The sequence below is a fragment of the Erythrolamprus reginae genome, chromosome 4 (genome assembly GCF_031021105.1).
Source record: "Erythrolamprus reginae isolate rEryReg1 chromosome 4, rEryReg1.hap1, whole genome shotgun sequence".
NCBI classification, from domain to species: domain Eukaryota; kingdom Metazoa; phylum Chordata; class Lepidosauria; order Squamata; family Dipsadidae; genus Erythrolamprus; species Erythrolamprus reginae.
The window spans coordinates 51,315,791-51,332,850 of NC_091953.1; the positions used below are offsets into that span (position 1 = coordinate 51,315,791).

At 33.3% G+C, this 17,060-nt stretch overlaps 1 protein-coding gene across 2 annotated transcripts in view; it reads right to left on the reverse strand.

Moving 5' to 3' along the window:
* Nucleotides 1-6,134: 6,134 nt before the first annotated feature.
* The window catches only part of ROBO2 (roundabout guidance receptor 2), a 434,310-nt gene continuing 423,384 nt past the window's right edge, over nucleotides 6,135-17,060 (reverse strand). For both annotated transcript variants that reach the window (XM_070750263.1, XM_070750262.1), the window contains 4 exons: nucleotides 16,390-16,545; nucleotides 13,936-14,181; nucleotides 9,701-9,901; nucleotides 6,135-7,640 (listed from right to left, as the gene is read on the reverse strand). In XM_070750263.1, coding sequence (XP_070606364.1) covers nucleotides 7,639-7,640; nucleotides 9,701-9,901; nucleotides 13,936-14,181; nucleotides 16,390-16,545 — 605 coding nt within the window. In that variant the 3' untranslated portion in view covers nucleotides 6,135-7,638. The remainder of the gene's footprint in view (nucleotides 7,641-9,700; nucleotides 9,902-13,935; nucleotides 14,182-16,389; nucleotides 16,546-17,060) is intronic.

A 17,060-nucleotide genomic window follows, 5' to 3' on the forward strand; every position in this document is an offset into this window, starting at 1 on the left:
TTGTTAGTTGGCTCTGATTTTCATGCAACAGACATTTTACATTTTCCAACTACAGGAAATAGGCAAATTATTATTATTATTTTATTATTTTTATTTATTAGATTGGTATGCCGCCCCTCTCTGTAGACTATGGGCGGTTCACAGCAATAATAAAAACAATGTACAGTAACAAATCTAATATTTAAAAATATCTTTAAAACCTCTTATTTAAAAGCAAAACATACACACAAACATACCATACATAAACTATATAGGCCTGGGGGAGAAGTCTCAATTCCTCCATGCTTGATGGCAGAGGTGGGTTTTAAAGAGTTTACGAAAGGCAAGGAGGGTTGGGGCAATCCTAATCTCCAGGGAGAGCTGGTTCCAGAGGGTCAGGGCCGCCACAGAGAAGGCTCTTCCCCTAGGTCCTGCTAGATGACATTGTTTAGTCGACGGGACCCGGAGGCCAACTCTGTGGGACCTAACTGGTTGCTGGGATTCGTGTGGCAGAAGGCAGTCCCAGAGATATTCTGGTCTGATGCCATGAAGGGCTTTATAGGTCATAACCAACACTTTGAATTGTGACCGGAAACTGATTGGCAACCAATTGTGACCGGAAACTGATTGGCAACCAATGCAGACTGCGGAGTATTGGTGTAACATGGGCATACCTAGGGAAGCCCATGATTGCTCTTGCAGCAGCATTCTGCATGATCTGAAGCCCCATTATTATTATTACTATTATTATTATAATAATTATAATTATTTATTAGATTTGTATGCCGCATGTTGGAGCTGAGCTAGGGCAATGGCTTGCATGCTAGCAGATACGGCACTGTGTGCCACCTGTGACATCCGCGCCATAGGTTCACCACCACTGGTATAGGGTTTCCTGCTTGAGCAAAGGGTTGGACTAGAAAACTTTCAAGGTCCCTGCCAATTATGTCATTCTGTTTTATATAATGACTAATAAATCATTTTTGATGTACTTGCCAAATCTTATGAGAGCATCTGATAAATATACAATTAGATCTGCTTCAAAAGTGTGCTGGTCCTATATATCATATAGGTTCAACTTAAAGTGGGTAAATGAGTCAAGATGACCAATTATTGGCTGCTATTTTACCACTGGATTATAGGTTTTTCAGTGGACTTACTGATAACAGTATTACATAATTTTTTTTAAAAAAAGAAATGTTTTTATTTGTATGCCACCCCTCTCCGGAGACTCGGAACGGCTCACAACAAAAAACACAGTACAAATAGTTAAAAAGCAATTTAAAACCCTTAATATAAAAACAGTCATACATCCCAGACAAAAACCATACATGAAGCGGGAACATCCCGGGGGAATCAATTTCCCCATGCCTGATGGCAGAGGTAGGTTTCAAGGAGTTTGCGAAAGGTGAGGAGGGTGGGGGCGGTCCTACTCTCCGGGGGGAGTTGATTCCAGAGGGTTGATTTCGCCACAGAGAAGGCTCTTCCCCTGGGTCCCGCTAGACATTATTTCATCGATGGGACCCGGAGAAGGCCCACTCTGTGGGACCTAACCGGTCGCCGGAGTTCGTGTGGCAGAAGGCAGTCCCAGAGATATTCTGGTCCGATGCCATGAAGGGCTTTATAGGTCATAACCAACACTTTGAATTGTGACCGGAAACTGATTGGCAACCAATGCAGACTGCAGAGTGTTGGTGTGACATGGACATATCTAGGAAAGCCCATGATTGCTCTTGCAGCTGCATTCTGCACAATCTGAAGTTTCCGAACACTCTTCAAAGGTAGCCCCATTTTATTATATTACTCCCTGTAAAATTTGCACATGAACAGTAGGAATGCCTTCACCAGGCAAGGCTGCTAGAGCCACCTTATACTGATGTTTTTATTTATTTTAGTAGATTTATTTATCGAATTGAGATACAGCACATCTCACTTTCAAAATGACTGTTTATTCTAAACGCATTAAAAAACATATAAAAATACAATACATTGATAAAAAGAGAAAGATAAAAACAACAGTCAGTTAAAGAGAAAGAGCCTCAAAGCACTAATCATCACAAAGGTTGCATGCTACTCTGTAATACCTATGAGAATTGGGAGAGACAGGTCTTCAAAGTCTTTCAAATGTCCAGGAGAGTGAGGTCCTGCTTCATGTCTGGAAGAAAGACGGACAGGGACAGTAGCAGAGAAAGCTTTCTTCTTGGACCCTGAGAACCAAATTCATTAACTGATGGGATCTGCAGTCAATTTTCACAGCAGTCTTCACAGTCTGTCTGCCTCTCATCATCACATGGTCCGTTTAGTCATTTTGCCAAAAACAACTATAGTTACTATATGATTGGACCCTGTTATTTTTTATGGATATACTTAGTATACAGTATGTTAAAGAACAATATCATTCCTTTCATTCTACTCCCAAACCAATGGTTCTAAATTGTGCTGGTGAAGGGTGTTTTGGTTTTTTTTTGTAATATTGAGAATACTGTGTACATACTGCCACAAAACTGCAACCATGGATAGACAGAATCAGTACAAAGAACCAATTTCCCTGCTCTGTACTTAGCACAAATGTCAGCAGCAATTTATAGGAACTTCTGAAAGTTAATTAAGCCAACTAGATATAATATCCATTCCCTTAAAAGGCCTTGGGTATAAATGAGTTACAGAAGAGATAAAAGGAAGGATTTGAGTCCTTCACATTATCTTATTTTGTTACTCCTTTCCCATTCTGTGGTATTGGTGCCTTCACAGTGTGTGATTCTAATTCGTGTGCAATAAAGGGTATAAGTGAATAACTAATATACTAAACAGAGGAGTACATGCATCTCATATGAATAAGAATTCATTCAAGGTTTTCAGCTTGTTTGCACTGCCTTTTTACATTTTTTCCTTTGTTGAAGGTTTCCCCCCCCCTATTTTCCATTTTTCCCTCAGATGTATTTTTTTCTTTCCTTCCTCCAAACCAGTTAAGAATATAAAATAAATGTTTGTGAGAGAGAGAGGAAGGGGAAGATATAATTTTTTGAGAGAGTGGTAGGGAGAGAGAGGGGGCGGGGGAGATAGACAGACAGACAGACAGACACATTCAAGAGCCTCAAATCTTCTCAAACCTGAATTAAGGGACCTGATTTTCATTGTCTAGAATTTATCAGGTACCTTGGTAGCAGGAACAGAGAAGGATGATAGAACAGCTTTTCTGATATATTTATAGTGTTTGTTAGGAAGACATTTAATAGAGTGTCATTTTCAATCTTGATTTCAGTGGAATAGCTATGAAATGATACTTTACAGGTCCAGAAAAATACAACAGAACATCTTAGGAATAAAATAAAATTGCAATGTTATATTCATGCAATTATATATTGAGAATGTTAAATAAAATTTCTTTAATTTCTTTTGAAATGTGGAAGTTTATTTTCCAAATAGATATACAATACACACTTAACATTACGAGTAATCAACTTTATGCCTATTAAACTTTGCTTCACTAACACATGAAACACATTAAGAGGTCATCTTCTTTGTGTGTATGTGACTGAAAAAACTGTTGAAACTGAATCATTTTATATAAAAAAATTAGAAAACAGTTTTAAAAGCTGCCACCACATTCCTTTTCTTTAGACACATTATGAATAAGAAATATTTTCAATTATAAAAAAGTTTCCTTCAATTATAAAAAAAGAAAAAAGGCAAATTGCACATCTTAAAAAATAGGTTCTGTGATTATTTGAAGTACACTACATAATAAGAAATAGGGAGAGAAAGAAGAGATAAAATAATAGCATCTGTTAAACATTAAATCTTTTAAAAAGCATCTTAAGAATAATGTAAAGATAATTTTATAGTAGTGAATAATAGACTGATATTATAGCACTACATATTTTTAACTGACCGTTTTTTACTGATAAAAAATTGGAACTAAAAAACCCAAGATATTTAAATAAGAGTGTGGGATGGCTACTTTTGTTCACATTGTATTGTGAAGAAAAATTGGCCAATAAGGTATTCCACCAAAGCTCAACACATATTTCTAAAACCAATTAAAATACTCATGAAGATCATACTATATAAAACTCAAGGCATAAACAGTGAGCTATCAAATATAACAATATCAAATATTGTTATATTCCTTTAAATTTATGTTGCATCTTGAAAACTTGTGATATATCACATTATCTTGAATAGATTTCTGAAGACTCTTATCATTTACATATTGCACTTAGGATAAGCCATTAACTCTCATTTATACAGTACTTGGAAATGTATGGTTGAAGCCATTTTCGTAGCTCACTTAATTTAGCAAGAGGAATATATTTCAGCATATTCAGTACTGTTAGCATGCTACCTAATAAGATTGGCATGAAAGTGGATGATAATAGCCATGGAATTATTAACTTCAAACAGGACAGAAAGGATAAATTCTAGTGTTAATACCATGGATCTAAGTATCGAAATGGCTACAATTCTACTGTAATATGTAAATGAAATTTAAATCCAATCCATGATAATTTAAAGTGTGAATGTTGGACGTTTATTTAAAATCTGATTTCTTTTGGAATAGGATTTAAAATCTGTAGTGCCAGATCTGTCCAAAATACACACTTGTCCTGTAAACAGTTATGCACCAATGTACATCCTGAATACAGATTTTCCTAAAATTTCAACACATGCCTACTTTTTCCTAGATCAGTGATGGTGAACCTATGGCATGGGTGTCACAGATGGCACGCGGAGCTATATTTACTGGCATGCAAGCCGTTGCCTAGGTCAGCTCCAACATGCATGTGTGTGCTGGCCAGCTGATTTTTGGCTTGCACAGAGGGTCTGGGAGGGCGCTTTTGGCTTCCAGAGAGCATCTAGGAAGAAGGGGGAGGGATTTTACCCTTCCCCAGCTCTAGGGAAGCCTTTGGAGTCTGTGTAGGGCAAAACATAAGCCTACTGGGCCCACAAGAAGTTTGGAAAAAGGCCTCCAGGGGGCCTCTTAGGGGTGGGGGAAACTGTTTTTGCCATCCTCAGGCATTGAATTATTGGTGTGGGCACTCGCGCATGCACGATAGTGCAAGCCCATGCTTTTTTGGCACCCGAGGGGAAAAAAGGTTCACCATCACTGTCCTAGATGTTAGTTGTAGTCACTCTGTGGATTAAAAAGTTACACAAGTTTTCAGTTATAAAATTGCATGTTGCAACAAGAACCAAGGCAAATATATTCTGATTGTAACTTGAAGCCTTTTTAAGTCATAGAAATCTCTCAAGTTGAGGTTAAGGGGAAAAGACCTTGTTGGCAACGTGACTTTCTCACAAGAAAACTCATGAGATTTGGTGTCTAAACACTAACACATAGGGCTTCACAGATAATATTGGCAAAGACATTTGAATACATGGGTTATGTCAAATCTAGTTTTTGTTTTCATAACATGTTTTTGTGCAATGGACTTGTGTCCCATATCCTAGCTATTAATACATCAGTACATCACAATTCCAGTATTTCACAGTAAGAAAGGAATGTGTAAGAAGTAAGGTGATATATGAATTCCATATCCTTTGTCACTTTTAACTGATTGGTGCTGTGAAAACATTAATTGAAAAATCCCTGCTTACAGGTACATAAAAATTGCTCCAAACCAGACATAGCCGTATCACAATTTTTGGTAGGCTGTGAGTAGAATGAGTTCTTTTCTCCTTCAAAGCAGTTTTTTGTATCATCATTATATGAAACTATATGAAGATTTTTTTTCTATTCATTCTACTTATACTAGCATATATATATTCATTTTAATATACAGAATTCAGGATAGAAAAATGTTTTTTTTTACATTTATGAATGTTCTATGTCTGGCCAATATTTCAATTACCGAGCATTTTACATAACTTCCATGCATTCTGAATCAGTGCATCTTTCTTTGTTTCTGGTTTGCCAATACTCTGAACTAAATTAAAATAAAAAGAAATAATTATTGCAATATTGATTTACCATTTATACTAAAATGTTTTAGTTTATAATATTATTAAAGTAATGTAATGAAAAAAATGCATATTTCTTTGCTTGATCAAGAAATGTTTTGTTCATCAAGGCAAAGTATAAACAATAGGAACTAACTGCGTATATGAATGCTTGTAATAATGATATGAATGAATAAGATAAGCTTTTTGATGTAAACTTCAAATAAAATATTTAATGCATTGGAATACATGTATAATATTACTAACAAAGATGTGAAAAACTGGCAAGTAGCTGGAGAAAGTCATGAAAATTAATGATGAGTCAGGATGCTTTTGTTAATGTCCACTTACAGCAAGTTTGGTTTATTTAAAAAGTGTATAAACATGCATTGTTTTTGTAAATTTTGAAATTTAGTCATCAAAAATAGGTCAAAGATGTCTTCTTTTCCTTGTTGAAACCAGTTTCCTGTAATGTAGTGAATTGTTAAAAAGAAACACCTTGATTTAAAACTGAGCATGAATATGCCATATCTTTCTTTTCAATTACTGTAACCCAAGATTTAAATACAAATGAATTGTGTTTCAATGTCTTACAGTTTCAGATAATAATACAGCAAAATTATGTGTTAGTTGCATAAGAAAAATTAGATCATGGATTTCAAGTGACGTAGCTCTACATCTTCATCTTTACTACACATATTGAAAAGATGAATACTGTAGATTTTTGGAAGCAGCTTGGATATCTCAATGATAATTGCATCTTTAAGTCTTGCTAAGTATTTCTCTACCTTCATATGGTTCATACTGGATCTCTACTTCAGATGGAAGAGCAAATCAACTATAATACTCTTTTCTAAAATAAAAAGTAGTATAAAAACAGCTTTAGTGAAACATCTTAACTTCCTTTCTTTGTAGTGAGTGCAACTGTACTGAATAAATGAAAAACTGATACTAAGAAGATAGGAGGCTTTCATGTTCTAATCTGATCTTGAAACTGATACTTCCATCATTTGACCTTTTTCTTTAAATGATAAAAGCAACATTGCTTGCTATTTCAGATGGTATTCCATTCCTGATGTCCCAATCAATGCTTGCTAACATCAGTTTTGCCAGTCATCTTCCTAATTCTACACCCAAATGGAAAACCACCTAACATAATTCATTACATCCAGCATTATCCAACATAGCTTACAGTACATAGACTCCTTTCACATTCAATCTTCTTCTTCTTCATGACACGAGGCATAAAAGTTTTGTGCTTATCACCAACAAAAAAAATGCAGTGCAAACTTCAAACATAAAATGTTACACAATTAAAAGTTATTATATGGCACCACAGCCTATTAATTCACATATAGTACAACAGACCAAGAAGGACAGACAATAATATGAACATAGCTAAATGAAGGTGAGTTTGCATAGCAATGCAAGAAAAAGAAATTATGTACAAGGGCAATTTATTTCATCCTGCAGGGTGATTTTTTTCCTGGTATATATGCTTAATAAGAAAGAGTTAAAAGTGAAAGGTGTAAAACAAAAACACAGGTTGAATATCTGAGGGATATGTGTGGCTGTGTTTTTTTTACATTGCATTTACAGTTCCTTTAACAGTTAAGTACATAAATAAAGAAAATGTTCATTGCACTGTTTAGTGTTGTCACTTCCATGAGTTGAAACTTGATGGCCTTGAAAGCAGCTGGAGATGTTTCTTTTCAACTACTCTGTTAAACAAAACAAAACAACAACAAAAAAGAGAACAAGATAATTTAAGATACTTTAATTTAAAGATTTATGCATTTGTTTTATGATTTAAGCATATATTGATCAAAAATATAGATTAAAATAACATTTTAAACTTAGTGCATGGTAATTAAAATATTACAATATTTTGACACTTGAAATGAATATTGGGAGCAGTAATTGTATCTTAATAAGAGTAAACTCTTTGGACACTCTAACACCTCTGCATATTTCTTAATATTTCAAATTTCAGGAAAAAAGAGGCCTGGAAATAGAGCAAAACTATTATTAAAATAGAATTTTAAGTGAGGAAAATAAATTTGACCTAATTTGTTCTATAACTGAATAATTATGAGCCAATTGTAACTGAAATTTACATGTAATATGTATTTGAGCTTTATCACTTCATATTTCAAGTGTTATTTTATACAATTCAAAGTTTTATAATGTGACAGAAAATATCTTAAAAGAGAGCAACTGTGATCTCAGCCCCAAAATATTACGGTTTTTATATATAGGGCTGAAGTAGGCTTTTTTAAAAACACTGTCATTCATAATTTTCAAAAAGTCTCTTGTTCATTCAGTTAAATCATTTATGGACAAAATAAAGAAATACCCCTTATTATTGTCAGCATTTTGTGTTTTTTTTTCTTTCAAGCTGTATACATTTTCTCTACATATAAATTAGGAAAATGCAATTATGTCTAAACTAGTGGTTCCCAAACTTTTTTTGGCCATGCCCCACCTAAGCATCTCTAAAATCCTGAAGCCTCCCCCCCCCATGACATATAATTCTTATATTTAAAAAATGAACTACCCATGCAGAGGAAACTTAAAAGGCCATTAACTAGGTTTAAACAAGGTTCCAATTGCCCTCATTAAACATGAAATTGTCCCCCTGTGTGGTATGGGCTGGGAACCAGGGGTCTAGACTGTTCTCTATTGCACAAAACTATGTGCATTTCCCATTTCCACATTTTAAAGCTTTTTCATCATTGTTACTAAGAATATTGTACTATTATCAAAAGATCACATCCCACAGCTTTTAGGTTTATTCATTTATATAACCTATATAAATATTCTATTTTTATAAAAATAAGGGAGAGAGAAAATTAAAGAGAGCAAATTTCTCCCATATCTTTAGATTTTTTGGTGTCTGTAACTCTTTACCATGGAATATAAATTATATGCTGTAAGCAGTGGTTTTATACTGTAGTTAAAAGTTTACTGTTCAAAAATATTTAATACTTAGAGAAAATGATTAGTGTTTTCTTCTTCCTTTCTAGATGACTATCTTTCTGTCACACATATCATATATTTAAAATGGAAATTGATAATTACTTTCTAAATTAATATTGAATTATATTACATTTATATTATAGCAAAATTAGATGAATTTCAGAAAAAGTATCAATTAAGTTATCAGTATAAATTTTGTGTTTTATTTTATTTTCAGTATTTTTTATTAATAAAAAAGGTCTATAAAATTAAATTTAAGAATCTAAGCAATTATGTTATATAGAGGGAGCTTCCTGAACTAAAAGTCACAACATTAGTGGAAGCTGTTATTGTCCTTGGTTATCTGTTATAACTTTAGAAAATTAACGTGTATTGTCTGCTTGTTTTGGCTTTTAATTTTTCCTACATACTGGTTTGTTTCTTGCTTTTTTAACAACAAGGCTATAATATAGTTTTATGAAACATGTCTTTGTGCCTTAGAAACCCAAGATAACTGAACAAGAACATTCACTGACTGAGAAATATGGCACGTTACTATTTATACTAATACAGTGGTACCTCTACTTAAGAACGCCTCTACTTAAGAAATTTTCTAGATAAGAAGCGGGTATTCAAGATTTTTTTGCCTCTATTGTGATTATGAAATATTGTGATTTACATTATTAAATATGTAAAACATGTTACATCATATTATAGTTTGATATAGTTTCCCCATGACTATCCATTAACACAGCAAAAGAAACATTTTCCTTCTATTCTAATTTTAAACATTTTTATTTGCTGAATTGCAAAATAATCTTACATAATTCATCAGAAAACTGTCCTTGACTGTTTAATCCAATATATCCTACATCAATGAGGTCACTTATGTTACGCTGATGACCTCCTTTTGTGACATCTGCTTTTTTGGGTCCAGTTGATCCTTTAGAAGATGCTGTACCTGAAGAGCTGTGACCACCTGGGGATGGGAAGCTAGGCTTGCTATATGGCACCAATGTCTCTTCTGAAAACATAATGAAAAGAATTTCAATATAATGTGATTCACACATATAAATTTTGAAATTGGCTTGTGCATTAGGAATCAATGGACTCATCTATGTATATGAAATCTTACATCCAATTTCAAAAATTTGAGTAACAACTAAGTTTTGGGAATTGGAAATTTATACATATTTCATTCAAAATAGCTAAATGTACAGATGAATTTAATAAATTTGCCTAATACTTTATAACAATTAAACCTATGGAAAGAGAAATATATGCATCCCTTTTCCTCCAAATAAACCTGTTTAGTGTATTAGTTAATAGCAATAGCATTTAGACTTATATATTGCTTCATAATGCTCTCTACTAAAGCGTTTACAGAATCAGCATATTGCCCCCAACAATCTGGGTCCTTTTGAGGATGGAAGTTTGAGTCAACCTTGAGTTAAGGCATCAGCTAGAAATATGGGGACCATGAATTCTACATTGGCTTAGGTTCAAAGCCAACTAGGTGTCCTTGGTTATTTGCTCTAGATGTTTTGGAAAAAAATCTTGGAAACTTTCTAGGATTAGTTCAGGAAGTAATTAGGAGTTACATTTTGTTCAAAGGAACACAGTCATATATTCATTCTAACATTAAACTGCTCATAATGAAAAACCTTAAATAAATAGAAAAAATACACAATTTGTAGACTGAGATAATATTGATTACTGTAACTATTGTTGCTCAGTATACAAAAATGCTTTTCTTCATCACTAGAGTTATGTTAAATTTTCAATTAAGATAAAGAACTATATAATCAACATATTTAATTACTAGGTATTATTTCCAAAGATATTTAGTACTTGGGAAATTGTTTGAATGACTTATATACAAAAACTAAAATGTTACTAATAAACATTTCCTCTGCTTCAATATTGAGCTCTGTTAAAAGATCACATTCAATGTGTCTTAGCATAAGTCTATAGAATCTGTTACAATTTAAGAATAAAATTCCAGGCTTCTGGTGAGGAATAGTGTACCAATGCAACATTTTTCTTTGCTTTGGAGAGTGCAGGAGACATTAGACATGAGTCTAAGGAGAAGGGCGGCATAAAAAAAATTGAAATAATAATAATAATAATAATAATAATAATAATAATAATAATAACAATAATAATAATAGAATTAATAATAATAATAATAATAATAATAATAATAATAATAATAATAATAATAATAACCTAAAAAGCTGCTGCATGCTAGATCTAGATTCCTGAAATTCTCTTTGGAACATGTTGTAATTAACCATTTGTACTACTGTATGTAGACCTGTTTTTATAAGTAGATTGATTGATTGATTGATTGATTTGATTTGATTTGTATGCCGCCCCTCTCTGTAGACTCAGGGCGGCTATGGCAGGAACTGATGTTTTTGCAGCCAGTTGCAATCAGCTGCTACTCATGGATTCCAATGCAGCGTTTCCTGGACATAAGGTTCGACCAATGCCATATTTTTAATCACTTCAGACTTTTATTTTATTGTTCCTTTAAGTTTTAAAAATCTTTGGAACAAAAAATTTACCAGTCACTATGTGAATCTCTCTTCAATTTGTTTAAAAAGAAAGAGAAGAAAAGCATGCGTTTTCAGCTTTGTAAGTGTGTGCGGGTGATGGGGGTGTATGTGTTATAGAGTATAAAATAAATATTTGATTCTTGGGTTCAAGAAATGCATTACTTTTTTGATTGTGTACTGAAATTAAAAGCAAGTATTAAAGATATTAATATTAAATATTATTAAATATTATTAAATATTAAAGAAAACCCCCTAAAGATAACCAAAATGGAATTTAAGGTGTACTTAAAAATTATAAGAAATAGATGGATATACTGGATTTACCAATGGAGCAGAATGATCATTTAAAATTTAGGACATGCAAATAATGTATCAAAAAAGAGGGTCAAATTATACTACAAAACACCAGAGGGCAAGAAACAATGGTTGGAAACTAACCAAAGAGAGAAATATAACTCTATTAGCAGAAATACCAGAAAAATTCACCCACGGCCTGACCTATTCATCCTACAACAAATCCGCTCCCGTGAACTCCGAGTAGATCTTAAAAGACTTCAAGACCAAGGATATACTGACCTATACATTGACTGCTGAACTAACTCCATCAAAATTAAGTCCTGCAATCCACCATCCAACCCCTCATTGCCCAAAACCAATCTCTCATCATCCAAAACCAATCCCTCATTCTCATGCTTGAGCAGAAGACTACCAAAGTCCCCCTCATCTCCATTCCTTTCCATTCCGTAACATATGCATTATCTTTTAAAATTGGAATATAAGAGATGTATTGGAATTATTACATGGAAATTACATGGAAATTGGATAAAGATGAAAACATTGATAAGAGAAGGAATAAAAAACAAAAACTGCTAGAGAAAAGCTCCAGCACTAGTTTCAAAGCTCACAAGACAAAATCTCTAATCCTGGTGACCAACCCAGTTTGGATCCTGGCAACATTATCCTAGGACATGCATATTTGCCTTCATTCGTGAGAAATAAAAATAGCAGAAAAAAAAAGGAGTTAGAACTTCACTTAAAGGAAATTTATAGCATGGTGGCAACAAAAGGATTAAATTCAGATCTGGAGAAGTAAACGCTACAGAATTTGACCAACGGATGATATATTGATAAGCATTAATAATGGGTACAAGACATATTGATGTTCTCTTTTCTTTTTGTTATTGTGCATTTATTATTATATGTAGAGGGAAATTTGAATTGTTAATGGATTGAGTGTTAATTGGGAGTGGTGTAAACATAAAAATTTAAAACTATGGAAAAATGTATTACTAAAAGGAATGGATCATATGAATTGATGATCATTATTTGGTTGAATATTAATTAAATTGGGACTTAAATTTAAAATCTGGAATTAGTAAATATATACTGCTTTACAAAAAGGTAGTTGGAAGAGTTTCACATTTGTTTGTTTTTACTTGTTATTTTTAATCTTTAATATTAAAGGTCACATAAGGATTTTTTAGAAAAATGTATAAACAGAAGAAAGAGGCATTATGGCTTAATATTTGAGGTGTTAAAGACATTGTTTGTATTAAATACAGGAAGGAATAATAATGGTGAAATATAATTAGAAGATGATTGGTTTTATCTGGATGACAAAATTAGAAACCTGGCAGTGAAAAATAAGTGATTGATACTGAATTTAAGTTGATAAATTAATATTTTTTTTGAGATGATATATGATTTACTAATACAGTACTATATTGCCTTTTGCTGTATGGAAAACAGATGGTATATTGCATTGTAGGGATATATGTGGAGATAAAACAATACCTACCCACCCTAAAAAAGTGTTAATCATAAATATAATTGCTAGGGATGAAGGTGGAAATTTCGTCTTCTTACTATTTCTTTCTTGGTAGTTGATTCTTTTTCTAAATTTAAATATTTTTGTTTCTTTTGTAATCTATTTTTGTGCTAGGTTCTTCTTATATTAGATTTATAGCTTTAATATAATCCTTAATAAAATTATTGGGAAAATGTATCACCTAGAAGTAGAATTCCACCAAGATTAATACATTTAAATTCTACTGATTCCACTAGAAAAAAAACAAGATAGTGATAAAACAAAATTTAAATATTTAGTTCATAATTGAAATCTATTCTGAATTATATGTGAATCAATGTTTGATAATGAACGTAAGGATATTTAGTGCACCAAGGATGCAAAAATTCTAGATAAGTGGCTTTAAAAACATATGCCTTGAAGATAATTGTTCAGATAATAAATAAATGCTTCAGATATATAGAATAACAGCATTATTAATTCCTAAAAGAAAGCATGCAATCAGAATGTTAGCAGTTAGGTGCATTCAATGCTTCACCATTGCAAGAACAAGCAATGGATGTCAAATGCTAATTGAAATCCTTTGTTGATATGTAAGCCATGACCTTCACCATTTGTAAGAAAATTAATAGTACATTATAACAGGTTTAGGGAATTGCCTAAGCTACTCTGAAGTATACAATTACACACCTGATCCAAAGGCTTGCTTTTGCTGGCCTTGAAGTTCTGTGGAGGTTAGCCATTCCTGGGTTTGCCGTTGCCACTCTAGTGATGTTCTAGCTTGACGATCCAAAGAACTCTTTGTTTCATCTATGTTGGTTGTATGTTGTCGCTCTAAAGAGCTTCCTTTTCTTTCTGTTGAACCCCCACGTTGGCCAGTACCTATCTGTTGCCTTATTCCCTGACCAGGAGGTGGGTCTGGTGGTGGTGGAAGATCTAAAAAATTTAAATAGTTTTATAAAATTCAGTGAAACATTTTAAACTATATAGCAAAAAATGAAGGGCTTTCATTAACATTGTATCTTAAAATTATTAAGCTTTATATATTTTACTGCTGCAACCCTCCGTTTTTGTTAATAGAGGCACCGTGGCCAGTCCTTTGCTTTTTCCAGGGTGACTCCACGGGCTGGATCTAATCATCCCGCAGCCTGCACCTGACTCCCGGGCCTTGAGTTGTGTTAGCTGATTTTAATAAAAACTAAGTGGACTCATATTTGGATATTTGCTTCTGACCTCCAAGAAATCTCAGGACTGTAGGCTAGAAGGACAATCCCTCTCTCACAAAACACACACACAAAACCCCAAACTAAACCAAACCAAACCAAAAGCAAGAACAAACCCTAGAAGAAACTAGTGGAGGACCATCTCTGTAATTGTAGCCAAGCTATCTATGCACTCAGGAGGACTCAATATCCCAGAGGAGCCTTTTCTTTTTTTTACAGCAAAAATAAACAAACCTATAAGATGGAACTTTTATAGTAATGTTCTCAGTAAAGGCAATCTTGTGGTCTGAGTAACTATCTGGACATTCATTGAAAACCTTAAATCGAACTGTTCAATACCTGGCAGCAAGCAGTCAGCAGAAGTAGCCTGCAGTATTACATTCTAACCACCATGGTTTTTAGCCCTTGAAACAGCCATTGTAACCCTTTTCTCATAAAGAAAGTTTCTGCTATATATCCTGTGTACTAAAAATAGTTTACAGTATTATTAAGAAAAGTATGCACTAACTACACACAATCTGTTAAAGCATCTTAAGTGGTATTATATAAGGTGATTAACATATATAATGACAATGAGCATGTGTTCGAAATGCTGGTCAGTCTACAAAGAAACTTGACTTTCAGCAACCAGTTCTTTTCTGATGTAATGTTGGACAGTACCTATTTGCTCAAAGATATAGCTTCTACCATTTCATGGGTCAAGACAAATAAACACTGTTGAAACTTTTTTTCTCCACAAATATGAATGATAGGATAATGAAAAATGGGTATAAAAATGATTAATCGATGATTAGCAAATAACTATATTTATGTGCATGTGAAGAACACTATTGAAACTGAATGTTTTATATGTTGTTCAAGTTTATATATTCATTTGGTGTTTTTTCTTTCTTTGTATGCTTTGTTTATTTTTTTCTTTTCTTTCTATTTTTATATGTAGAAACTTAATAAAGATTTTTTTAAAAAAATGAAAAATGGGTATAAGAGCAATCATAACAATTTTATTCAATAATTTAATATTAATATTTAAATGATTTGTTGAGATGCAGGGAAGTGTATCTGTGTATGTGAGGCTTTTCGAGTTTTTGCAAGGCTTTGCAAGTTTTAGCTGCACCCAAGGTTGACCAAGGCTATGTTGTAGAATGCTGGTAATTATGCACCAAATACCTCTTAGATTTCTGAAAAATGTATGCAAGCCTTAATGTAAAATATGTATGATAAGTGGCCAAAGTCTCTTTCATTTACATATACAATTTTTAAAAAGGCAAGTGCCTTGCAAAAATCTGACAATATGATATAATCTCCAAATGTATAGAATTAAAGAGGATATTGAGCTTTCATTGACCAAGTAAGCTTTATATGGGCAGATCTGAAACACAGAGAACATATTTGTGTGATAGAAAAAACACAATATAAAAGAAACAATTGACTTAAAACTTAGCTTAAATCTCCTTAAGTTTTAAATGTATACATGAAGAAATAACAGTTCTACCTAAAATCTGAATATTGTTCCAAAATTTGCAACAGAACAATTTTTCATACAAAGCCCAGTCTTATTTATTTTATTTTATTCATTTGTCCAATACACAAATATATAGGAAGAAAAATAGACATGTAGTAATATATATAAGGGTAAAGTGAACTTAGAGGAGAGGATACATGAAAGAAAGAAAATATATATGATAAGTGAGAGAAAGGAAAGACAATTGGACAGGGGACGAAAGGCACACCAGTGCACTTATGTACACCCCTTAATGTGTTATTTTCTTAATGTGTTATTTTCTTAATGTGTTATTTACTGATATTGAACAAAGATGCAAACATACAAATAGACGATTAATTATATTTTAATGAACACTTATAACAAAAACAATGAATTTATTTTTACATCACTGAAATAATTTTAAACCAGGGAACTTACCATCTGCCATTCCTTCTCTACGGTGAGGCAAGGATGGCTGTTTTTTGGTAGGGTTAGGCCTAGGCCTTTGACTCTGATTCTGGATTATGCTAGTATTGCTGTCAGTAGAAAATGGGCTAGTTGGGCGAAGTTTCTGAGAAGCAGAATGTGGTTTGCCTAAAAGAAAGAATAAAAACATTCTTAAAATATTTTAATTTAAGACGTTGTTGTTCTGTCTGGGTCACTCCGGAAGCCAAGACCAACCCAAAAAGAGAACCTAGACACACCGGTAAAAGGCAAAGGCAGTTTATAAAATTCAAGAAAAACACAGGTAACAGAAAATGTCCTTACAAACAGGAAAACACTGTATCTTCAAATATATCCACGAAGGCAAAAGTCCATGCAGCAATACAGGATTCTTGCTGCCAAGACGAGGCTGTAGATAGCAGACCTACACCTCCCACGGGTCTTCCAAACTGCTGGGCCACAAGCCAGGAACAGAGACGCCGAGAACAAAGCAGGTCACCGTAACTCCAACTGATAACACTCCACATGGCTTCAAGGGCTTGCCTGCCTTTTAAACCCTGCTAAGGAGGATCACACCCAAGCCCAGCTGTTCCTAATTCAGTGCTGATAATACTTCTTTAATTGCTCCTTTCTTTGATCTGAACGTCTCTGTCGCAAGTCAATGA